The sequence below is a fragment of the Dromiciops gliroides genome, chromosome 3 (assembly GCF_019393635.1).
Source record: "Dromiciops gliroides isolate mDroGli1 chromosome 3, mDroGli1.pri, whole genome shotgun sequence".
Classification (NCBI taxonomy): Eukaryota; Metazoa; Chordata; class Mammalia; order Microbiotheria; family Microbiotheriidae; genus Dromiciops; species Dromiciops gliroides.
In genome coordinates this window covers 331,693,364-331,718,316 of record NC_057863.1, presented here as the reverse complement: position 1 = coordinate 331,718,316, position 24,953 = coordinate 331,693,364, and the positions used below count along the sequence as shown (strand labels likewise).

Genomic DNA, 24,953 nt, shown 5'->3' with positions numbered 1-24,953 from the left:
TATGACAGTGGAATAAGAATCTGAGAGAGACAAGTCCTAATTGGGTTCCATGACGCTGAACCTGAGTTATCATCAGTCCTCCTGAGCTTTTTTTCTCATTTGTAAGATGAAGATATTGCTTTACCATGCCTGCTTCAAAAGGCAACATATTTACATGTATATCTACTTATTGACTAAAACAGCCTCCTATATAAAATAAATAATTTTTTAAAATTTTCTTCCCTCCCGCCTCCATCAGAAAAGGGAAAACAAAACACCTTTAAAACAAATTAAGGGGGCGGCTAGATGGCGCAGTGGTTGGGGCACCGGCCCTGGATTCAGGAGTGCCTGAGTTCAGGTCCGGCCTCAGACACTTGACACTTGCTAGCTGTGTGACCCTGGGCAAGTCACTTAACCCCCATTGCCTGAAAAAACAACAACAACAACAACAAAAAAACAAATTAAGTATATATTCTCACACTGTACATGTCCCAAAATATGTTTCCTTCTGCATATCATTTCATCACCTCTATCAGATGGGCAGCATTTATCACCGGTCCTCTGGGATACTGGCCAATTCTGTTTCTACCAGTTTTCTTAGGTTTTTTAAATTTTGTTTTTAAAATGTTGGTAGCATCTATAGCATGCTAAGCAGCTAAGTGGCACAGTAGAGAGGTCAGGAAGACAGTTCAAATCTGGCCTCAGATACGTACTAGCTGTGTGTCCCTGGGCAAGTCATTTAACTTCAGTCTGTCTGTTTTCTCAACTGTAAAATGGGAATGATACTAGCACCTACCTCCCAAAGTTGTTGTGTGAGGCTAAATGAACTCTTTGTAAAGTGCCTTGTAAACCTTAAAGTACTGTATAAATACTATTATTCAATAAATCGTTCTTTTGGTTCTTCTCACTTAACCCTGTCACAATTCAAACAAGTCTTCTCTATTCATGTATTTCTGAAAATTGTTTTCATTATTTCTTACAATACGAAAATATTTTAAAACATATAGGACCTTTTCCTTTTTCTTTCATCTCTTTGGGGGTGCAGTTCTAGTAATGGTCATATTGGATCAAAGGTTATAAGTACTTTTAGGGCAGAGTCTCCACTTGCTTTCCAGAATGGCTGTGCTAATTCATAGCTAAATGCCTGATATACAGTATTGATGTAGCTATTTTCTGGCAACTCCTCCAACATTTGTCATTTTCCCTTTTTGTCAAGTATGTTGATCTGATGAGTGTGAGATGAAGTATTCTTTGCTCACAGGCCTATGTATCTTTTGGAATATTAGTTCCCCTAGAGTGGGAACTAATAAATCTTATGTTATCATGACTGTGGGTCACCAATAATGTGGGGTTTCTAGAATTGTCCAATCTGCAAAAAAACCCACTAAGGTGGAGCCCTGAGTCAATTGCACTTTATTAAAGGGTCCACGGTCCCCTCCAATGAAGTGAACCTCAGCTCTTCCTCATGATCCAAGATTCCCATTTCTTCCAGGGCCTTAGTTTTATAGTGCTTGATACCTGGATAATACAGGTGGAGCAGACTGAAAATAGTCTTACTGGTAGATAGACCTTGCCCCATGACCCTCTAGGACATTTTACACAATCTGCAGAATCCCATTGTCTGACAAACAGGAGAGTGAGTAGACCTTGACAGACCTATCTTGACCTTTCAGGAGGCTCTACCAAGCCAATGAACATATCCACGGGCTGAGCTGATAAACAGATGTCAAAACATCTACATGGGCAGATGGGCCAGTAGAAAGGCAAGTCACAGGACTGCAACCAGGGTCACTCGTTGGCCAAGTGCTCATGATCATGACAGAGGGGCAACAAAAATAGCTGGGGGGCTTTCCATGTAACTGATTCATCTCTGCCATGCTGGGCTTGGTCACCATAACAAAGAAAAACAAGGGTAGAGTCCTCTAGTTAGCTTCCTATGATTATGCAAGTGAATTTGCAATCTGTAATACACAACTCCGAGGCCTACTATGAAAACTTATATGGAATCATGTCAAACCAATTAATACTGACTGGAATAAAACAGGACTCCAATAAATCACCTATGAGAGTTCATTGGTACTGGAATTCTTCTGATGGATTGCAGTATTCTTCTCTTTGACCTGAATCTTTGTATTTTGGTTATTACTGTAATTGTAGCTAGGTGGCGAAGTGGATAAAGCACTGGCCCTGGATTCAGGAGTACCTGAGTTCAAATCCGGCCTCAGACACTTGACACTTACTAGCTGTGTGACCCTGGGCAAGTCACTTAACCCCAATTGCCTCACCAAAAAAAAAAGAAAGAAAGAAAGAAAGAAAGAAAAAGGAAAAGGGAAAAATAAAAAAGGAAGTGACGTTTGCCCATGGGTACTGTCTATGAAGGCTACCAGCCAATCAACTTGAGGAGCCTCCCATAGGAAGTGGATGCTGGCAGAGGGGTTCTGGCTCATTTGGTTTCTGACCTTGCCATGGTGGGCCAGATGATAAAGTCTCTTAGAAATAGTTAGATTTTTACCTTTCTCTCTGATCCTAATGCTCTTTAATAAATACTTAAACACTTAAATACTCTTGCTAAAGCTTATAATTTATTGGTGACCACTCATTAGATTTTAGATGGTATAGCTAGAATTTTAGCCCCTTACATTATATTCCTGGAAATGTTCAATTTGAGATTTCCTTCAGGTGGTGATCAGTGGATTCCTTTTACTTTCACTTGGTCCTCTGGTTATACATGTGTCTAAGCAGTTTTCTTTCATGATTTATGGGGGGAAAAAAAGACATACCAAGGCTCTCACTCTCTTTTTTTTTTGTCACAGCTAATAAACAGTCTAATGATTAAGTTATCACTCCTTGATCTGTTCTCCAAGTTAGTTGTTTTTTATATGAGATATCTGATATTTTCTTCTTTTTCCCCCCAATTATGTGACTTTGTTTTAATAATTCAGACTGTCTCATTAAGTCATAAATTTCTGTTTGGCCCATCCTAGTTTTCAGGGAGTCTGTTATTTGGGTATTGTTTTGTGCTTTTTGTGCTAAGCTGCTAATTCTCTTCCCAGGTTTCCCCTCCATTGCTCTCTTTTCCCCCAGTTCTTTCCCCCAGGCCTCTCATTTCATTATAACATCATAATCACTCTTTTGGAAAAGCTGTGTTTTTCTTTAAGGCATTGCTTGTAGGTGTTTTGGAGTTATTCCCTTCTTGGTATCCTGAGTATTCCTGCCATCATTTTAATTCTTTTTTTTTTTTTTTTATATTCATCTTCCAGAATTGGAACGCTGTGTTAGGTCTAAGTGCCGTATGTTTCTAGAGGGACTGTAAGGGCCATGTATGATCTTTTTCTGCTGCTGGGGGTATAAGTAACTGTGTTGTAGCCCTATTCTGGAAGAGGTGGGGGGGGGGGGAAGGGATACTGGCTTGCTTCTGTTCCACAGTTCTTGAATTTGTTATTTGCTTGTAGGTCAAATCTGTGATCCTTTGCAGGATCTTGGTCTAACATTGAGAGAGAGATCTTCTTTGGGAGGAGCTGAGCTGCCCTACCTCCCTCTATCTTGGCTGGTCTCAACAGGATTTCTCCATCTTGATTTTAGAGCAGAGGCTAGCAAACTATATCCCATGGGTCAAATTCAACCCATTGCCTGTTTTTGTACAGCCTGTGAATTGTATAAAAACAGGTGGTGGAGCAGATTTGGCCCACAAGATAGTTTGCCAACCCATGCTCTAGAAAATCAATAATTCCTCAAAACTTTTCGGTCTGATTACCCATTTGTGGAAATCCCAAGAAGTGACTGGGTATTTAGCAACTCTTTCAGCAAATGAACAGAGTAAACTAAAGGCAAAGAAAACAGGCCTCTGATAGAAACTGTGCCAAAAACTACTCATACTTATCTGTGGAATTCATCTCATCTATCTAAAATCTCCAATTAACAGAAATGCCTATATGATGTTAAAGATGTTTCTATCATTCACTCAATGGTGCTACAATTTTCTTGTGCAATGTTTTCTAATGAATTGTGAGACCATGGCAATTTGGGTCACTATTCAACAGAGATTAATTTGTCTAATCTTTTTAAAAATTTTTCTTTTAAAAACAGACTTTCCTATTCCACCACAGAAGAGAGAGCAGTCACCCTCAGCTTTATTCTCCTTTGGGTGTTGTCCAAGTGCAGGGCATTTTCAGTGTGGTTCAGTTAGAAAGATCTAGAATAGTCTATTTAAGTCTAGAAATATACCGTCATTACAAAATGCCAAAGTTTGGGGAATGCAATTAAGTGAGCTGCTCCTGAACCCTGCCTTGCTCTACCTCAGCCTCTTGTTTTTCTATGGCCTTGAGAAATCCAGTCTTTGGCCTATATTTGCCTGGACCCCAATTCAGACCCAGTCCCAACTAAACCCAGAAGAGGATCCAGTCCAAGCCTGTTATCTACTCTTTTACCTTTAACTACTGCTCTCATGTAAGGATTAAACCCTACCATGGAAGGGTTAAAAGTAGTTTTCTGATATGAATGAAAGATAAAAGTATGATTAAAATGGCAAAAATAAATCTTTTCTACATGACATCTTCTGATCTCTAATAAATAGGGACAGAATATAAATAAAATTCCCCATTAGCATGTTAGTGTTCTCAGATAGTATAGAATATATTTAGCAACTTTAGAAGAATGACTGGATTTCTATAGTATTCGTTACAGGGGTACATACCTACAAATTCAACTCTGAAATTACTAGTCCAGGAGAAACTCAATATACTGATTTTCCTTTATAATCACCATATTTCATGGATAATGAATTTTTATGTTTTAATATGCAAGACAATTTTTTTGGTTTCAGACCTCTTCCCTTCCCCAAGCCTTACTCCAAACACAATCTATGAACTCATAATTATCAATAATGACCTCATAATTATCAAATCCAGAATTTTAGTAATGTCTCAATGCTGACCATTCTATGGATTTAAGTTTAAATCATGGATCTCTAAATCATTTAACTGCTTTGTGTCTCAGTTTCTTCATCTATAAAATGAAGTGGTTGAACCAGACAATGGCTAAAGATCTGTTCCAGCACTAAATCGTATGATCCTTCTTGTAACTATCTTTAATTGAGACACTATACCATCCTTCTTCTGTGACCTTCACTGTGCCTCCTTTCTCTCTAAATGTGGGTGAGCTTCAAGGTTCTCTAATCATCTCTCCCTATGATTTCCTCTTTTGAAATCCTGCAGAATTCCAGAGACGGGAGAAGCCTCAAATAGTCACAATCATTTGGATGCCTGCATCCTTTATTCAACATTCCCAGTAACTGCTAATCCATTAAAGATGACTCCAAAGACTTGGTGAATAGGAAGATGGTGGTACCATCCAAAGAAGTAGGGAAATTGGTTAAGTCTGGGGAGCCTGGGAGTTAAATTCACTTTTGAACATATTTATAGTTAGAAGATCTGATGAATCTAATAGGCAGTTGAAAACACAGAAGTAGAGCTGAGGAGAGATTAGGAAGGGCTGGCGTCATCTACACAGGCAAATGCTGAAGCCACAAAAAAGGATAAAATTGCTAAGGAAGGGAGTATATAAACAGAAAAGTGAGGACAATGCTTTGGGGGACAGAACCAGCAAAGAAGACTGAGCACTCATCATGCAGAAATAGGAAGGAACAGTGATATGGAAACAGGGAGAAGAGATTATCCAAAGAAATAATCCAAATTGAAGATTTTCAGAGTCAAATACTGAAAACAATTGGATGAGAAAAATCCATTAGATTTAGTAACTGGGGGGTCGCCTGTAACCTTTAAGAGAACAGCTTAATTTTAGCCTAGTACACTGAAATATCCTATCCAAAAAAAAATTGTTATAACTATATATTCTGCAAAAAAAAAGGTAGGTGTGTGTATGTGTGTGTGTGTGTACACATATCTACTATAGGTCTAAAATTAAAATATTAGATATAGTGCCACAAAATAAAATTTTGGCCTTAGGACATGATTTTTTTAAAAAAATCAATATTAAAAATGCAAAAGGCTTAAAACTGCACACTTAGAACTATGACATGAGTGTTAATGCTTTTTCATGTTATCTGTGGTCTCAATGATTTCAATGTATCATAAAGACAAATGGGCTGTTGTTTATGTTGCCTCTCATTCTTGCTACAGGACCAGCCTACCTCCATTTTGTCATGTCTTTCTGATGATACTATCTACAATATGTTTTACAAACAACTTACAGTTGGTGTGATATGCTACAGCCTATTTATACTCAAACACATGTCTCTCCATTGCCCTTTGGGGGACCTACAATTTTGATTCCTCAAGAGATTTTTAGTTCCCCATGACTCACCCCATATTTCATCACCTGAAAATTACTGATATGGGATACATGCATTATCGGTGATGGAGAAAATAGTCTTATAAGAAACCGTGAAATTTCTTCCCTTTTAAAAATCTGTTGTCTTCTTTAAATTTCTTAGGTCTCATTCTTAAATGCTCTTAAAGTGAACTAACTGATTATATATGAAAGCCAATTAAGAATTTTCCATAAACCTGATTTCTCCTTTAATACCTCTCACTGTTTTAAGAGGCAATACAATTACAATTACTAATACAATCTTCCCCCAATCCTCCACAAAGACCCTATTCTAAAGCTTCATCATGAAGTGGAGCTGACCCCAAGTTCTCAAACACTTTGCCATTGGAACACAAAGTGACAGGTTTAATCACACTGAACAAGATTTCTAGGGCTGGTAACAGAGAAAATCTACTTTCTGATGATCAGCCTAGATCAGCATAGAGAAGCTTATCATCAGGAGGCCAAACAGCAACTTTGTCTATAGCAATCCCTGAGACAACCATACCAACAAAATAAAAATCATCCTAAATTCCACCCAGCTTCCTTTTTCTTCTCAGACCCTAAAGAAAGAGTGGTGGTGACTATGGCTGGAGATAAGCAGCATGGATGGTATGCAAATTCTTTGTTCAATGACCAAGGAGATGACATAATACTAGAGTAAATGAATCCTATTAAAAGTTGGCTTCCAGGAGGGACAGCTAGGTGGCACAGTGGATAAAGCACTGCCCCTGGACTCAGGAGGACCTGAGTTCAAATGTGGCCTCAGACACTTGACACTTAGTAGCTGTGTGACTCTGGGCAAGTCACTTAACCCTCATTGCCTGGCAAAAAAACACCAAAAAACAAAAAACAAAAACAAAACAAAAAAAGTTGGCTTCCTCACTACAAGTAAAATCCAAGACACAAGGAAGATAACAGAGAAATCAAAGAATGGCTTTGCACATTCTCTTCAGAGACACCATCTTTATGCTGAGATGCCATAAAAACCACTGAAGATGCAGTAATCTTAACCTCCGAGATCCGAGCATAAGTGAGACCAAGCAGGATCAACTATCCCAATCAAAAGCACAGCAGAGGGCAGAGACAGATTCTAGCATCAAACCCTAATTTAAACTAAAACCAGAAAGAAGTAAACCAAAGACCAGTTATCAAAAATTATTATCTAGAGACTCCCCAAAGAAGAGAGTAACTCTATAACAATTGCAGACAGATACTGAAATGAAAATACAAATTTTCTACAAAGATTACATGAATACCTGGAAAAATGAAGCAAGGGAAAAAAATTAGTGACAAAAACGTACACTACAAACTTCAAGATATATAATGGTCAAATTTAACAATTTCAATGACAAAAACACAGTCTACTAGTAACCAAACTATAGACCTTCAAATAGCTTAAGATGCTTCTGTAACCATCAGAAATCACAGATGTGAATAGAATGATGTGTTCTTAAGAGTAAAGGAGCTTAAGATGCAACCCAAGGACATCCCCTGCAAATCTGTGCCTAATCATCAATGAAACAAGATAGACATTCAATAAAAGAGAAGTATGTGAAGTATTCCTAACCTCCTCCCCCTCTAAGAACGTGAGTCAATGTTATTTACACTCACACATACACACACACACACACACACACACACACACTCGGTGTACAGTCATTCCCACAGAGTATGCACAATAAATAATTCTCTATTTGTTGACTTAGCTACCTTTGGTTAGAATATAAGTTCCTTGAGGGTAGCACATTGCCTGGCACGATAGGTACTTAAGAAATGTTTGTTGGTTTATTGAGCTTTGATTTGAACCCACATACCAGAAACTGATTGTTTCCAGTGATTTTTGGAAAGAATAAAAACTTACAGAATTGTTGTTGAGTCATTTTGGTCATGTCTGACTCTTCATGACCCCATTTGTGGTTTTCTTGGCAAAGATAGTGTTTCACCAGAAATTCCATTTAAAATAACTATAGACAATATAAAACATTTGGGAGTCTACCTGCCATGGCAAACCCAGGAACTATATGAACACAATTACAAAACACTTTTCACATAAATAAATCAGATCTAAACAAGTGGAAAAATATCAATTGCTCATGGATAGGCTGAACTAATTTAATAAAAATGACAATTCTACATAAATTAATTTACTTATTCAGTGCCATACTACCAAAAATTATTTCATAGAGCAAGAAAAAATAACAAAATTCATCTGGAAGAACAAAAAGTCAAGAATATAAAAGGAATTAATGGGGAAAAAGAAACAAAGGAAAGTGGCCTAGCTGTACCAGATCTAAAACTTTATTATAAAGCAGCAACCATCAAAACTCTTTGGTGCTGGCTAAGAAACAGAGTGGTGGATCGGTGGAATAGGTTAGAAACACAAAACACAGCAGTAAATGAAGATAGCAGCCTCCTGTTTGATAAAACCAAAGACTCTAACCTCTGGGATAAGAATTCACTAACAAAAACTGCAGGGAAAACTGGAAAATAGTATGGCAGAAACTAGGCATAGACCAACATCTTATACCAAAGACAGTGGTTGACCAGTTCCTTCTCAGCTCATGTTATAAATTAGGGCTAACAGGGTTAAATGATTTGCCCAGGATCACATAGCTGGTGACTAAGGTTGGATTTGAACTCAGGAAAGTGATTCTTTCTGACTCCAGGCCCAGCACTCCATCTATTGTACCATCTAGCTGCCCCCCAAAAAGAATACTACCTTTTTTGGCCTTCCAAACCTTGAAAAGACTCAGGGCAATATTGAGAAGCAACCACCCAATCTCAGCATGCTAATCAACAAGGGCTCTACTGCAAACCCTCCTCATAATTCTAAGGACAATTATAAGAATAAACACACTTGACACTGCCACCACCTTGGTATATAGGTTCTTGTCACTTCAAGCCCAGGCCACTGCAACAGCCTGCTGGTTGATCTCCTTATCTTAAGTCTCTCCCTATTCCACTACATCCTTCAATCAGCTGTCAAAGTGCTCTTTCTTAAGTTAAAGTCTGACCAATTCCAGCCCCCACCTTGCCCCTCCATTTCAATCAACTAACTTCAATGGCTCCCTAGTGCCTCCAGGAGTAAATATAAAAGCCTCTGTTTGGCTTTTAATGTCTTTCAAACGGGCCCCCTTCACACTTCTCCCACCCCTCCATATACCCAGTGATTCACCTCCCATCTCTGGAGTCTGGGCATTTTTGCTAGCTGTACCCTGTGCCCGGAACTTTCTCGGTCCTCATTTATAGTCCTTGGTTTCCTCCAAGTTTCAGCTAAAGTCCCACTTTCTACAAAAAAGGGCTTCCTTGTCCTCCTTAATCTTAGTGCCTCCCCTCTAAGATTACTTCCTATTGGGCAGCTAGGTGTCGCAGTGGATAGAGCACCGGCCCTGGAATCAGGAGTACCTGAGTTCAAATCCAGCCTCAGACACTTAACACTTACTAGCTGTGTGACCCTGGGCAAGTCACTTAACCCCAGTTGCCTCACCAAAAAAAAAAAAAAAGATTACTTCCTATTTACCCTGTATATATGTTGTTTATACAAAGCTATTTGAATGTTATCTCCCTAATTAGACTATGAGCTATTTCAGAATAGGGCCTTTTTTTTTTGCCTTTCTTTGTATTTCCAATGCTTAGCACAGTGTCTGGCACATAAAAGGCATTTTAAAGGCTTGCTGATTTGACTTACAAACCAATAATTAAAAGCCATTTACATAGATTCAGACCCCAAAAGGTGCAGTTCAGCTTTTAATAGTGGTAGAGTCTCCATACATAGAAAAAAATGTTTCTTCCTTTGGACAAAATCATTCTAAATTTGGACTAAGAATCTAGGAATTGGTGAAACAGGATGGGATCTGGCTTTCTCTTCCTATTAACAAAGTGCTGCATATCCTACTAGTCAATTTCTCATGTAGACCTGGTTGAAAGTCTAGCTAATTAAAAAAAAAATGGGGGCAGCTAGATGGCACAGTGGATAAAGCACCGGCCCTGGATTCAGGAGTACCTGAGTTCAAATCCGGTCTCAGACACTTGACACTAGCTGTGTGACCCTGGGCAAGTCACTTAACCCCAATTGCCTCACACACAAAAAAATGTACATTTATAATTTAAAAAAAAAAAAAACAGTTAAAGGTTTAAGGGCATAACATTTTAAAATCATGTTTCTTATCAAAAGACCAAAAATGTATTGTTTTATTTACGCTTTTACTGTGTACAAAGTGTACTGTACTAGACTCTGAGATAGTTAAAAAGTTTAGAAAAGATACAGTCAGTCTCATGGGCTGACTCTAACACTATCTAAAAGTTCAGATCCCAAATATCCCTGACTTACCCACTAACGTGGGCAATGCTCACATCTAAATGACTCAATAAGTATCCATTTCAACTAATAACTTTTCAGGCATAGAAGCAAAATTCATCTGAAGAGGGGAACCCCTCCCACCAATGTTTTAAAATGATTTAATTTCTAAAAACGAAACCTACATCTCTATTTTTAAACAGTCATGAAAATGAAACCTACATCTCTCTTCTTAAATATATAGTCATGTTGTATCAAACAAAGGAAAATGATTAAATAATTACTGCTTAGTAATGACTGAAATCACAATTTAATTAAAAATCCACCACAGTCCACTATTCTATTTCCTTTTATTTGGTCCTCTACAAGGACCAATCAGTATTCTCAAGTATAACCCTTCATGTGTGTGTAAATACACACAAGTGAGTATGTGTATATCATATATGAAGATAAAGACAATAATTAAGTCATCACTTAAGTCTTATTTGGTTTAAGCAATTCCAACTCCTTTCATTCTTTACCCCAAAGAACCATTTTACATACTATCATTTTTATTGCTCTTTTCTGTTTTCCAGTTTGTACATTTTTAAAATGAGGAGACTAAAACTGGATGTTAACTATATTAAAAGCATGCCGGGGGGCAGCTAGGTAGCGCAGTGGATAGAGCACCAGCCCTGGAGTCAGGAGTACCTGAGTTCAAATCCAGCCTCAGACACTTAACACTTACTAGCTGTGTGACCCTGGGCAAGTCGCTTAACCCCAATTGCCTCACTAAAAAAGAAAAAAAATTGATGTCCGGGCAGCTAGGTGGCACAGTAGATAGAGCACCAGCCCTGGAATCAGGAGTACCTGAGTTCAAATCTGGCCTCAGACACTTAACATTTACTAGCTGTGTGACCTTGGGCAAGTCACTTAACCCCAACTGCCTCACTAAAATTAAAAAAAAAAAATTGCCGAATACAGTATATAGATATATCTCAATTATGCAATAGTTATGATACTAAACAAATTTTATATACATCAATTTAAAGGTATTATGGGAGTCCTAAAGAAAACCAATAATCCTGGTTACCTTAATTTATTTGTTTTAAATTCAGATCTTTGCACATCTTAACTGTGTAAAGAGAAATTCTTAAAGGTCTTTTTATATATTCTGAATCAGAAATTGCATTTTCAGATCCTAAAAAATAAAACATGTTCTACTTACCTTTACCAAAGACCCAAGAAGAGGTAGCACAGGAGGTGAAGGGAGGTGGGGGGAGTTTTGAAGTTAGAAAGACCTTGGTTAAAGTCTTGCCTCTGACTTAAAAGCTGGGTGGTAGTGGGCAGCATCTAAATTTCTCAGACAACTTTCCAAGATTATAAGTTTCAGACAAATGGAAGGAATGCTCTATACTTAAGACAAAAAAACTGAACTGAAGTGTTGTATTAAATGACAGTTTCTGAAATCCAAATGGTTTTAAGAAATTTTTTTTTATTCTGTCCTAGTTTCTCAACTCATACCTTTTTAGCTAATTCTACTAGTTGACACTTAGCAATTTATGAATATCTTTATTGAGAAAACAAGATCAAAAGCTTCATTTGCTATAATTATAAATAACATAAAAAGTATGATGAAGCCATTCCTACTGAATTTTGTTATTTCCTCTGTCCTCTACATGAAAAAAAACAAAACCAAACAGTGACTCCCCAGTTATTTTAGGATGAGAAAAATACTTGCAATTTCAAGGCATATTTCCTTCTCTTGTGATCAGGTGGATGGCATGGAGCTCTCTGGACATCTCTGTTGTCTCCTCTCCTCTAATACTGTTAAGCAAAGTTTTGTTTCTAAAGGCTCTATCACAGTAGTGCCCTCCCTACTCTCCACCCCCATTAAGTACCTGGACTTAAGTGATTAATTCAACCCTTAAAATGGGGCTTCAGTTACTAGTGTTAGGACAAGAGGCAACACAGAGCAGCCCAGATAAACCCTATATCTGGGTAGTTGGTGCCCCAGAAAAGAACAGAATGACAGATGGATCCAGAAAAAGGAAGGTCCAGCTTCTGTAGCTTTCAGCTGAACTATACCCTCTGCTTTCAAAAAAGGTCAGACCAGGGCAGCTAGGTAGCGCAGTGGATAGAGCATCGGCCCTGGATTCGGGAGGACCTGAGTTCAAATCCGGCCTCAGACACTTAACACTTACTAGCTGTGTGACCCTGGGCAAGTCACTTAACCCCTAATTGCCTCACTTAAAAAAGAAAAAAAGGCCAGACCAACAATTCAGTGAAGAAATGAAGTTAAACTACACACACACACCCCCCCTGACAATTATATTTTCAAGCACATATACAAAAGGTTCAAACTGGGATACGCTAAGAGATAGCATTTTAGTGTATATGTATGTGTATATTTGCTGGGGGGGGGAGGGTTTATGGGCAGGAAGATAACGGGAAGGTAAAGAAGCACGGTTTCATGTTCTAGAAAATGTGGTAGTTTTCTAAAAATGACATTATTTCCCATTGTAAAGCATGAATACTTGAAAATGTATGTAAGAGGTATTCTGTTACCTGTCCTGAGATCAAAGAGCTGATTGGCTTCCAAGTCTGTAAAAGTACTAAAGCAAATGGGACATTTGAAAGAAGCCCGATTCGTGGAATCTCTCTCATCAGTTTCAATCCTCCTCCTCATGTGGTCTAGCTTATATTTCACCACATTAACCAAAAGACGATAATTTATAAAGTAGTAATTATGGCGAGTAGTCTTGCCATCCGCAGCGGTCTCTACCCTCATTCTGCATTTGATGAACTTGTCGCCCTTCAAGTTGTTCAAAACTGATCGGAGTTGTTTCCGATCAAACTTTAGCAGCTCCAACATGTCCTCCTCCTTCACACAGGGGTTTCGAATCAGGATGTCCAAGGCCAAAGCATGTTCAATGCCATAAAACCCTCGTACCACATATTTAGCAAGCCTTTTCAAAGATGCTGGCACCTCTGTGAGGACATCTGGGTCAGTCATCTTATGCAGAAAACCAGCACTTTTCAAATATCCTGTATTAAGAAGAAGAAGAAAATAAATTAATCCAGGCATAAGGAGAATTTAATTGCTTTAATTTAGGGATAATCAATTATTGATCTTTTGGAATATAAAAGAAAGGAATGTGGCAATTAAAGATGTGTCCGAAGGCATCAAATGAGAAATACCTTTTAGTCATCTCATATTGCACTGCTCATATGTAGAACTTGTGAAAAAAATACCATTAAAATAATTGTGGCTCATGTATTAACATCTACTACAAAGAACAAAGTAGGGAAATCCCACGAAGGCCTTGACAAGAGCCTCTAAATCCTAGCTTCTTTAACTGTGGGTCCATACTCCATATGGCACTATGTAACTGAATGTGGGGGTCGCAAAAAAATTGGCAACAGCAAAAGGTTATGTATACCTATTGTATATACCTATATACCGGGGGTCATGGAAAAAATTTCTCAAGCAAAAAGATGTCATGAGTGGCAAAATTTTAAGAATCCTTGCTCTAAATAAACTATATATTTTCATACTCAATCTTAAATTAAGTATTACATTTTAAACCTGGTAACTTCAATGCAAACTGGGATGTAGAAGAAGACAGGGAGAAAGAAATGAGAGAGATCAAAGGTTGTGAAATTATAGAGAAGAGAGTGGGGGGAGGGGGTTTCATTTCCCCACCAAAAACAAAATTGAATGTTTTAGGAGATAGAAAATGACTTGCTATTAATATTGGTTCACTTCTGAATCTATTTTCTAGCAGAATAATGACTAGAGTACTGGACTTATAGTTTAAATCCTGCTTCAGACAATTTACTAGCTGTGTGACCTTGGGTAAATCATTTAATCTCCCTTGGCCTAAGATTCCTGGCCTGTAAAATGGGGATAACAGTACCTACCATACAGGGTTGCTTGAGAATCAAATAAGATAATATAGGTAAAGCATTTTGCATACCTTAAAGCACTATATAGAACATAGCTATTACTGTAAATATTCAGACTACTAACAGTCTATAGATCAAAATACCAAACTAAAATAAAAATAAGATAGTTTTCATTTAACACCCCTTCAACCTGACCTATTTAAACAAGCTATTGAGACTGAAAAGTGAAAAATGGATAAAAGAAGAAACTTCAACCCAAATTATCACTATTTTCTATGGAAGTCCAACTGATATAAACCCATTGTTGTGACTATAGAAACCAAAAGAGCCTAGAAACTGCCTCATTTATCAAATAATTGATTTCCTTGCCAACTGGAAAGAGATGCTAGCCAAGAGCAAAGCCACTTTAGTTGTTGGACTAGGAAGAGTAATAGAAAGCTTGGTTAAAGACCCAAATAAGCAAAATTACTTAGAATATTTAAGGATGAAACTAGACTGAGGAAAAATGGAAAAGACACATAAAAATTCTTATAACAAATGCTTTTCACCACAAATGGGAGAGGAGCCTGTGTATTTGAACTCTTAACATCACAATCCCTGAAGTACTACATGAAGAAATAGAAAAGGCACTGAAGAAAACAGATGAGAACAGTAGAGACCAAGAATACCCAAAGAAGTTTGTTTGTTTTTAAATCATAAAAGTATTTTATTATTTTCCAGTTAAATGTGAAGACAGTTTTCAACACTTGTTTTTTATAAGATTTCAGAGTTCCAAATTTTTCTCCCTCCCTCCCTTCCCTCCCCCCTCCCAAAGACAGAAAGCAATTTGATATAGGTTATATATATATATACAATCACATTAAACATATTTCTGCATTAGTCATGTTGTGAAAGAAGAATCAGAACAAAAGGGAAAAACCTCAAAAAACAAAAACAACAAAAAAGGAGAAACAGTATGGTTCAATCTGCATCCAGATTCCATAGTTCTTTTTCTTGGATGTGAAGAGCATTTTTCATCACGAGTCCTTTGGAATTGTCTTGGATCGCACTGCTGAGAAGAGCTAAGTCTATCACAGCTGATCATTGCACAATGTTTTCCTGGTTCTGCTCACTTCACTCAGCATCAGTCCATTTAAGTCTTTCCAGGTTTTTCTGAAATCTGCCTGCTCATCATTTCTTATAGCACAATAGTATTCCCTTGTTCAGCCATTTCCCAATTGATGGGCATTCCTTTGATTTCTAATTCTTTGAGAAAGCTGCTATAAATATTTTGGTACATGTTATCCAAAGGAGTTTGTGACTGGAGGCAACACAATTTTGAGGTCACTGAAGAAGAGATTCCTGAAGCATGGAAAGAGGGGAGAACACCAAAGACTTGGTTTTGCTTTGGGTTTTTTTTGGTGAGGCAATTGGGGTTAAGTGACTTGCCTAGGGTCACACAGCTAGTAAGTGTTAAGTGTCTGAGGCTGGATTTGAACTCAGGTCCTCCTGACTCCAGGGCCAGTGCTCTATCCACTGCACCACCTAGCTGCCCAACACCAAAGACTTGGAAAAAATTTTTGGAACTTACCTAAAAAAGGCAACTGGAAAAATATCAACTCAGACTTACTTTTCCACATTTACAAAAATTTTGAGAGCATAATCTATACATGCAGCAAAGAAAGTAGTTTTTCTTTTTGCATAGAGAACAAATGATACCCTTCACTCATAAAACTTGTATAAGTTTCTGGTTTTAACACATGAAGGTTAAGGACTCATGAGCAAAATAAAAAATGAAAATAAAAGATAATTAGGAACTAAATTATGTAACAAATTATAAGTAATTTATAGGAAAGGGGACTCATTGAACCCTAGAATAATCAAGAAAGGCACTTTAGAATAGAGCTACAACTTGGGCTGAGCCTTGAATGTTACTGGGGAATACACCTGTAAGGGATTAGAAAATCCACCCCTAACCCTTCTTGGGAAATCCTGAGGGAAAAAGTACATAGTCAACTCCTTTCTGGGAACCTGGCTCATCAGTGTGAGAGGGAGTTGGGAGAGAGCCAAGGTGGGAGGGGGAGCAGTGAACTACACTGTGTTATCTCAATTGCAATGGCACTTTCCATATATCAACAAGTTGACTCCTCACATCCTCTAAGCACACCATGCCTTTTCACTATATTTGCTACCTTGGCTCATAAGTTCTCTTCACCTATAATATCTCTGTCCAAAGCTAAGCCCAGATGAAGTGAAAGCCTCTCCTGTCCATTTTTCCCCCTAGGAGGTTAGTGGCAACACAGATGCATATAAGTAAAATAGATTTTTTAAAAGTTAATAGATTCTCGGGGCAGCTAGGTGGCGCAGTGGATAGAGCACCAGCCCTGGAGTCAGGAGTACCTGAGTTCAAATCCAGCCTCAGACACTTAACACTTACTAGCTGTGTGACCCTGGGCAAGTCACTTAACCCCAATTGCTTCACTAAAAAAAAACAAAAAACAAAACAAACAAAACAAACAAACAAAAAAAAAGTTAACAGACTCTCAAGCACATTTTTATGCCAAGGGGTTATTAAAAGTTTACCTTATTTCCATTAGTCTCTGTGACAATCCAGGAGGAATTAGTGCACTCCTATGACGTAGTGGATAGTAGATCACTAGCCTGACTTGGAGTCCAGAAAGAGTTCAAATCCTGCCTCAAACACTCACACAGATGTGTGTCCCTGGTCAAATAATTTAACTTTTTTGTACCTTAGGTTTTTTTCATCTGTAAAATAAGAGACTAGATATTCTCTAATGTCTGGCATTTTTAATTTAAGTAAGCACTTTAAAAAGTTTTAAGGGAAAGCTAGGTGGGGCAGTGGATAGAGCACTGATTCTGAAGTAAAGAGGACCTGACTTCAAATCTAGTCTCAGACACTAACTGTGTGACCCTGGGCAAGTCACTTAACCACACTGCCTCAAAAATACATTTTAAAAAATGTTTTTAAATCTTTATCTATTCTAAGGTCTTTCTAATCTAAATTTGTCATCCTATGAATTCCCTCTTTCTCTCTAAGGAACTTCCTCTAAAACCATATTTTAATTACTCATCCAGAACTTAGCATTGTAGGCAATAAGGCATGAACTGAACACTAGTGCTCACTTAGAACTTACTCGTTCTATGCCATAAAGGGACACTAGGATCCTGGCTGTTCCTCCCACCGGGAAATTCCATCTCCCTACTGAAGTGTTTTCATTGTGTGTCCCTTAGCCTGGAACTCTCTCCCTCCTCATCTATGACTCCTAGACTCCTTCTAGTCTTGGCCTCTCCCAGGCCTCCTTAATCTTAGGTCATCCCCAATTTATCCTGTTTGTATCTTGTTTGTACATAGCTGTTTGCATGTTGCCCTGCATTAGATAGTGAGCCCCATGAGGCCAGGGACCTTCTTTTCCTTTTCTCTGTACCCCACTCAGGGCTTAGCCTGGCACATAACAAATGTTTAATAAATTATCTACCTCTTCCTTCGAATAATTTGTCAGTTTAATAAGTTTTGGTTTATTAGGCCCTACAATGTGGCAGGGACTGGGCTAAGCGCTGGAAATATCTAAGAAAGGCCGAAAACTAGTCTCTACTCTTGCGATAAATCTAATTTAACGCTTTACGTGTGGAAACCACTAAAACTTTACCTGGTCCAACTTTTCCGAACTACTGGGGACTGAACCAACACCCCCTCCCAGGTGGGCTTCTTCCCCTCCTCTCTCTCCACATCGTGAGAGTCCCCTCCAAGCAAGGACTCGCGGCCCGGCCAGAAGTGAAAGCCCCCAGGACTAGGGGCTCGGATCCCGACTTCAATATCCCTGGGCAGGGCAACTTTCACCTCTGTGAGCCTCAGTTTCCTCATTTGTTAAATGAGGGAGCTGGACCAGCGATTCACTCAGTGACTGGCCCCTAGAAGGCCTCTGATACAGGCTCAGGGACTCGCCTAGACGAGTCCTCAGGTTCCTTCCCGGCTCTCCCGGCTCGGGCCCTGAGGCACGCTGCGGGTGAGCCCAAGGAGAGAACGGGGCCCCGGGGGAAACAAGGGGCCCAGGGAAGAAATCCGGCCGCAGGGAAAGGACCAAGACGTAAGAGGTACCAGGGGGTGAGGTGAAGAAGGGAAAGCCTGGTACGGCAGAGAAACTGGAGCTCGGGGAGCCCCACTCACCAGAAACAGGCGGCAGAAGCCGGGAGCCCCACGCTCAGCAGGCGAACCAGGGGCCGTCTACAACAAAATACATCACCAGCGCGACGCCGGCGACGCCGAGGGCCCGCCGTGCATCCTTTCTTCCGCTTCTAGCCCCGCCCTCCAGGCTCTAGCCCCACCCTCTGCCTCGGACAGGCAGTCTCCTCCTCCCAAGAAAGCCTGCTCGTAAGGATACATCTAACCAATCGATGCTGCGAGAAAAAAAAGATGTCCTATTCCTATTAGCCAATGAAATAGCGGAGAGGGCGGGTATGGGGCGGTGCCTTGTTCAAACAAACTCTGTGATTAGCAGATTCTCTATCAACCAGCCCTAACCAGGAAGGGCTTGTTGTTAACCAGCGGCGACAAGATGGCGTCGCTGGATCGAGTGAAAGTGCTGGTGTTGGGGGACTCAGGTGAGTGACCCTGCTTTTGTACCCTGCTCCCAACCACGCCGTGGGTCCCAAAGCTCGATTCTTTTCTCATGGTTCCTGTTCCCGCCTTTAAGCTTTTCAGCTGGAATCAGAGACTCCGTGGCATCGGAAAACTACATTTCCCAGCGGGCCTAGCTAGGGAGATGGTTTGTGTGGGCGGGGTTCCCAACTTTCCGAGTTCCCAAGCTTTTTGGCCGACCCCTAGTTCTGCCTTTCTTCTCTGGGCTTTTTGGTTCCTTTTTTCTAAAACTGGGTGAACGTCTATGGGGAATTGTTGGGGGAAAGGGTCTGTATCATTGGAAATTACAGCCTCACCAATGACAGCATAAAATCGTCAAAATACCAAAGTCTCTACCCACAGATAACCTTAGCACTGCCCTTAATCAATCATTCAGCATTTATTAATCACCTACTGTGTGCTGGAGATATTAACAAAGAGGCAAAAGACAGCCCCTACCCTTGGAGCTTACAGTCTAATGAAAGAAACAACATGCAAACAAATATATACGGGATAAATAGTAAATAACCGAGAGGGACAAGGCACTGAAATTAAAAGGGTTGGGGAAAGCTTCCCATAGGAAGTAGGATTTTAATAAGGAAGCCAAAGAGGTTAATAGTTGGAGGGGAGGAGAGAGCTTACTGCTTTATACCTCAATTTGTGCGGGTATTATAGACTTATTTTAGGTTCTGCAAAAAAAAAAAAAATTAAAAAAATCAAAAACCATTCCAGCTGGATCCAGCCTATGAACTGTAGTTTACCGACCCTTGTGTTGGGAAAGGGAGCCTTGACTTGTAAATTAAATTTCACATCAAGTGGATCTATCACCAAAAACACCACTAAAATTCACACTTTACATTGCTTTCATTCCTTCTGTTTTTTCCTTCTGTCCTATTGACCTACAGCCCTCCACAGTTTTATTGTTAAGTCATGACTCTACCCAAACCAAACACTTGATTCTCTATTCCATTAATCACCTAACAATACAGTCTTAAACTAGCATGGAAAAGAGCTCTAGATTGATTGGGCCTGGATTCAAATCTTTATGTTGATTCTTGGCTTCAATTCCTTCATCTGTAAAATGAGGGAGTATTGATAAATGAAAGGAGTCAGTATGGTACAGTGGAAAGAATGCATTGGCTTTGTATTTAAGAAGCCCTGCTCTCTGTGGTTTGGTTTGTTTGTTTTTTTGAGGACCTGCTTTCAAACCCCATTTCAGAAGCTTGCTACCTGTGTAACTTTGAGCAAGTCTCTCAACTTGCCTGGACTGTTTTCTTGTTTGTGAATTCTCTATGACAAGATGTACGGATGTGATCCTATCATTCCTGAAGACCTGTTCCAGATCTAAGTATGTCATCCATCTGATTTTATAAAATTAAAATTTTTTATTTTTTACCAACAAAAAGCTTTCTACTAAGGAAAAAACCCCAAATTTTAGCTTACCTCTCTCATTTCCTCTTACTATTCTTGCAGAATAGCTACTCCAGGTTCAAGAGACTCTGGATTTGCATCTCCTTGAAACAAAAACTCAGAAGCCTCTACTGATGTTGCTATTTTTTCCTCTAGTTAGCCTAAAGACACAATTACTTTGAAGGAAATACATTTAATAAAATAGCATAGTAAGAAAATTTACAATAGATCATTTTCCCCACATCCCCCCTTCCCCCAGTAAGCCCAAGGCATATACTCTCCCACACATACACACATTATCAGTGGAAAGAATGAGAAAGTGTAGAGATCATATTTGAGGAGCCCACACTTGGGTAATACATATTGGGAGGCAGCTTACCCTTCTAACACCTCTGGGCTTCTGCTGTATTCTGGTCATGCCCTACAGTGCTTCTCACTGAGTCTGTGTTGGTTCACTGTACTCACTGCCTCTACTCCCTGGTTGCAGCATCTCTACAGGACTCTATCAGATGCTATTTGACTTCAGTCTTTTCTAGCTCCAGTTTCTAGCACAGTCCTTGGATACTGCTGTGCTTTTTGAAGAAAGAGCAGAAACCATTATATTAGAAAACCTCCCCCATCCTACTTTTTTAGTCTCTAACCTGAGGCTTATTGTGTCTCTCAAGCTGGAGACTCTCAGCCCTGTGGACTGCTTATTCCTCAGCTTTAGTCAGGTCTTTGCAAAGTGAATTTTACAGGCTGAACAGCCTGGTCAGAGGGAGAAATGGTGAAAGGATGGTAGAGTCAGGATCAACAGAACTTATATTTGTTCCATGAGTCCTGGTTTCCATAGTTCAATGTTCCCTTCATAAGGCATATAAGGATGCATTTGCTATCTCAGATTTTTATAACTACAAGAGTAAATAGATGTAAGTGAATTGATACTGTTTGCTAATATGAATGAGTGAATAAACATTCATTAAATACTTAGTATGGGCAAAGCACTGGTAATACAGATAGAAAAGACAGTCCTTATTCTCAAGGAGCTCACATTCTACTATTAGGAGATTACTTATATATATGCATGCTATGTGCATGCACACACATGGATGGGGTTTCAGATGCAAGTGTCAACAAGTCACATGAAAAGGCCCAATGGTCTTAAGGGTACAATGACAAAGCGTTTGGTAATGGATCTTTTTTAACGCTATTTTCATTGATAAAGCCATATATGTATCTGATGTTAAACCATTTGATGCTGCCAGTGACTTCAGTAATTAGAACTTTGTCTCCTGGGACTTCGGTCGCTCTAGCTGCTGAGGTGAAGGCTGCTGGACCTGAAGAGACAGTTGCTAGGGGGCTTCTCTACCAGGGTTAATTCCCTGCATGCTGTCTTTGTGTGCCAGGCTAGAAGTGGGACTGGTGGTCTGGAGTATGGAGCTGAGGAACACTGCCATTCCTGGGGTTCTTAGCTTCCTAGCTCTTCAGTGGTAGTGTTGGTAATGGTGGGATTTCCACAAGGTATTCAACCCTTGATGATGACTGCAGCAGCCTAGCTGGTGCCCTGGGGACCTTGCTTTCCTGGGACTAGAGAATTTATATGTATGAGTAGCTATGTTGGTAATTGGAGGCACTTTTGCCTTCAACATTAGAATCTCTGAGAACCCCACCCTACCTCCCTCCTTGGCCTGCTTACCTGGGTTTGATTCACAAGTAAGAACCTATCAGTGAAAAGTTGTAGGTCAGGAGTGGTGGCATATACTTTTTAAAAACATTTTTTTTTGTTTTATAGGATTTTTAGTTCCAAATTTTTCTCTCACCCTCCTTCCTCCCCAAGACAGCAAGCAATCTGATATAGGTTATATATATGCAATCACATTAAACATATTTCTGCATTAGTCAGATTGTGAAAGAAGAATCAGAGTACAAGAGAAAAACTTCAAAAAAGGAAAAAAAAATCAGCCCCAAAGTAGAAACAGTATGGTTCAATCTGCATTCATAATCCACAGTTCTTTTTTCTGGATGTGGAGAACATTTTCTATCATGAGTTCTTTGAAATTGTCTTGGATCATTGCACTGCTGAGAAGCCAAGTCTATCACCATTATTCATCATACAATGTTGCTGTTACTGTTTACAGTGTTCTCCTGGTTCTGCTCCTCTCAGTCAGCATCAGTTCATGTAAGTCTTTCCAAGTTTCTCTGAACTCCTGCTCATCATTTCTTACAGCACAATAGTATTCCATTATGTTCATATTCCACAACTTGTTCAGCCATTCCCCAACTGATGGGCATTCCCTAGACATCCAATTCTTTGCCACCACAAAGAGAGCTGCTATAAATAACTTTGTACATGTGGGTCCTTTTCCCTCTTCTATGATCTCTTTGGGATACAGACCTAACAGTGGTACCATTGGGTCAAAGGGTGTGGCATATACTTTTAATCCTTGCTACCAGGAAGGCAGGTGAGGTTGATAGATCCTTGCCTTCAGAACTATAGTGAGCTATACCATTCAGGGTATGAATAAGTATAAGTCCGTTGATCCCCAAGGAAGCATGGGGCGGGGGGGGGGGGGGAGTGAGGCACTCTTCATCTAAGGAAGGGTGAAGGAATTGGTTGCTATACTTGAAGCAAGATTGGGAGGACCAGTCTCCCTCCCCCAAAATTGTAAACCCTTCTAAGTGAAGGCTCTATTGTTCTCTCTTTAGGGGGAACAAGCCTCAGCACTGTTTCTACTGGCAATGGCAATGCTAGAGACAGAAAACTTCTTAGGCTACCTTGATTGCAATTTTACGGTTTTTTCTTACTTCCCTAAACTGTTGAGGTCTTCATCTTTCCAGAATTCTCAGCTCCAGTAAAGCTGTTTTCTTTGTTGCAACCTAGTCCAACCAATAAGAGATTGCTACAGTGGAAGCAGTACTACTGAGGATGAACCTGCCAGTCCCATTTTTGCTGTTAAACAGACAATTGCTGCCTTGGAACCATTGGGAACTAGAATATTGAGACATCCTTAATGTACATCAGAGAGGAGAATGGTTTTTGCTATAAAAAAGGAAAGCAGGAGTACTAAACACAGGTGCTAGTACCCTTTTCCCTCACTCCCTCCACCCCACCCCAAGCATCTTCACTGCCCAGATGGTAGAAAGTTATCTCTGGTGCTGTAGCCCTCCTGAGCTTCTTGGGAATACCAGCCAGTAGTACCCTGTGAACCTTTTGGGGAACTTCCTAGTTCCTTTTTTCCTTTGCTGGCCAATCTGAGACTTGGGAGTCTGCTGTCTCAAATCAAGGCACCTGAGCAACATCTCATCTCCAACTATCCTGAGACTTCTGGTGGCTACAAAGAATAGACTTCAATAAACTTCCTCAAGATTTATAAGCTCTGGGGCAGCTAGGTGGCACAGTGGATAGAGTACCAGCCCTGGAGTCAGGAGTACCTGAGTTCAAATCTGGCCTCAGACACTTGACACTTACTAGACTCTGGGCAAGTCACTTAACCCCAATTGTCTCACTAAAAAAAAAAAAAGATTTATAAGCTCTGTGCTTGTGATACTTTTCTTTCTTTCCTGGATGTGGTAGTTGGTTTATCACAAAATAACTTATTTAGAATGCATTTGCTGCTAGATATAGAAGGTAACATGAATAAGAAAATCTGATCAGTTCTCCTTTTCAGTTAGTTATATTCTATGAAGCCCCAAAGTTACCCTTTTGCATTTGGAAAAAGGAATCGGTTACTAAAACAAGTGGAAAGCCAGAAAGTTGCTTTCATTAACCACTAGGGTAACTTAATTCCATGCTGGAGTAGGGTAGGGTGCAAAGCTATAAAGCCTCAGGGGTATAGGCCACAAGTCTTCTTTCTGTCCATGGGAGAGAAAGCCAGAACAGGGTGCTGCTTAGATTTCCTTCCAATTTCAAGGGCATACTGGACAACTGGTAGGAGCATTGGCTTCAAACTGCGAAGAGAATAAGTCTCAAGGTTGATCTTAACAGGAGGGGAGATTAATTGATTCAATAGTCCACGTAAAGCTTTTCTGTGTGGGGCTCATGACCTCACAGGTGAGTGGGTGAGGCCAGTGATGTGTGGGTTGGAGCAGTGATGTCGCAGGGCAGGCAGAACTTGAATGTGGATGGTTCTGGGTGGTGGTTAGTATTTTGACAGGTGGTATATTAACCGACCTTTGTGACAGCTAGTAATCTGAAGTCATTAAAAGCTCTGGATAGTTTCCCAAATGGAATCCAACCCAATTTTTTTTCTATTTATTTCTGGGCCAAATCCACTATCTTATTTGTAGTACTAGGACAAAGTAGTCCCTCAGTATATATAATTCAATAGTCTGCTTGACTAGCTCCTTGTTACTGGACAAGGTGTGTCTTTTTATCCACTTTGGCTTCCCTTTGTGTATTTGCTATGGATTTTACTGCAGAGACTTTATGAGATTCTGAGGCTCTGTGCATTTAGG

The 24,953-nt window shown here is 39.7% G+C and overlaps 2 protein-coding genes across 2 annotated transcripts in view; one reads left to right on the top strand and one right to left on the bottom strand.

Moving 5' to 3' along the window:
* The window catches only part of GTF2E1 (general transcription factor IIE subunit 1), a 32,113-nt gene extending 13,328 nt beyond the window's left edge, over positions 1-18,785 (bottom strand). The window contains exons 1-2 of the mRNA XM_043990822.1: positions 18,660-18,785; positions 13,154-13,633 (exon numbers count right to left, since the gene is read on the bottom strand). Of these exons, the coding sequence (XP_043846757.1) occupies positions 13,154-13,601 (448 nt within the window). The 5' untranslated portion in view covers positions 13,602-13,633; positions 18,660-18,785. The remainder of the gene's footprint in view (positions 1-13,153; positions 13,634-18,659) is intronic.
* Positions 18,786-18,970: 185 nt separating this feature from the next.
* Positions 18,971-24,953, top strand: part of RABL3 (RAB, member of RAS oncogene family like 3) — a 60,207-nt gene continuing 54,224 nt past the window's right edge. The window contains exon 1 of the mRNA XM_043998802.1: positions 18,971-19,093. Within this exon, the coding sequence (XP_043854737.1) occupies positions 19,048-19,093 (46 nt within the window). The 5' untranslated portion in view covers positions 18,971-19,047. The remainder of the gene's footprint in view (positions 19,094-24,953) is intronic.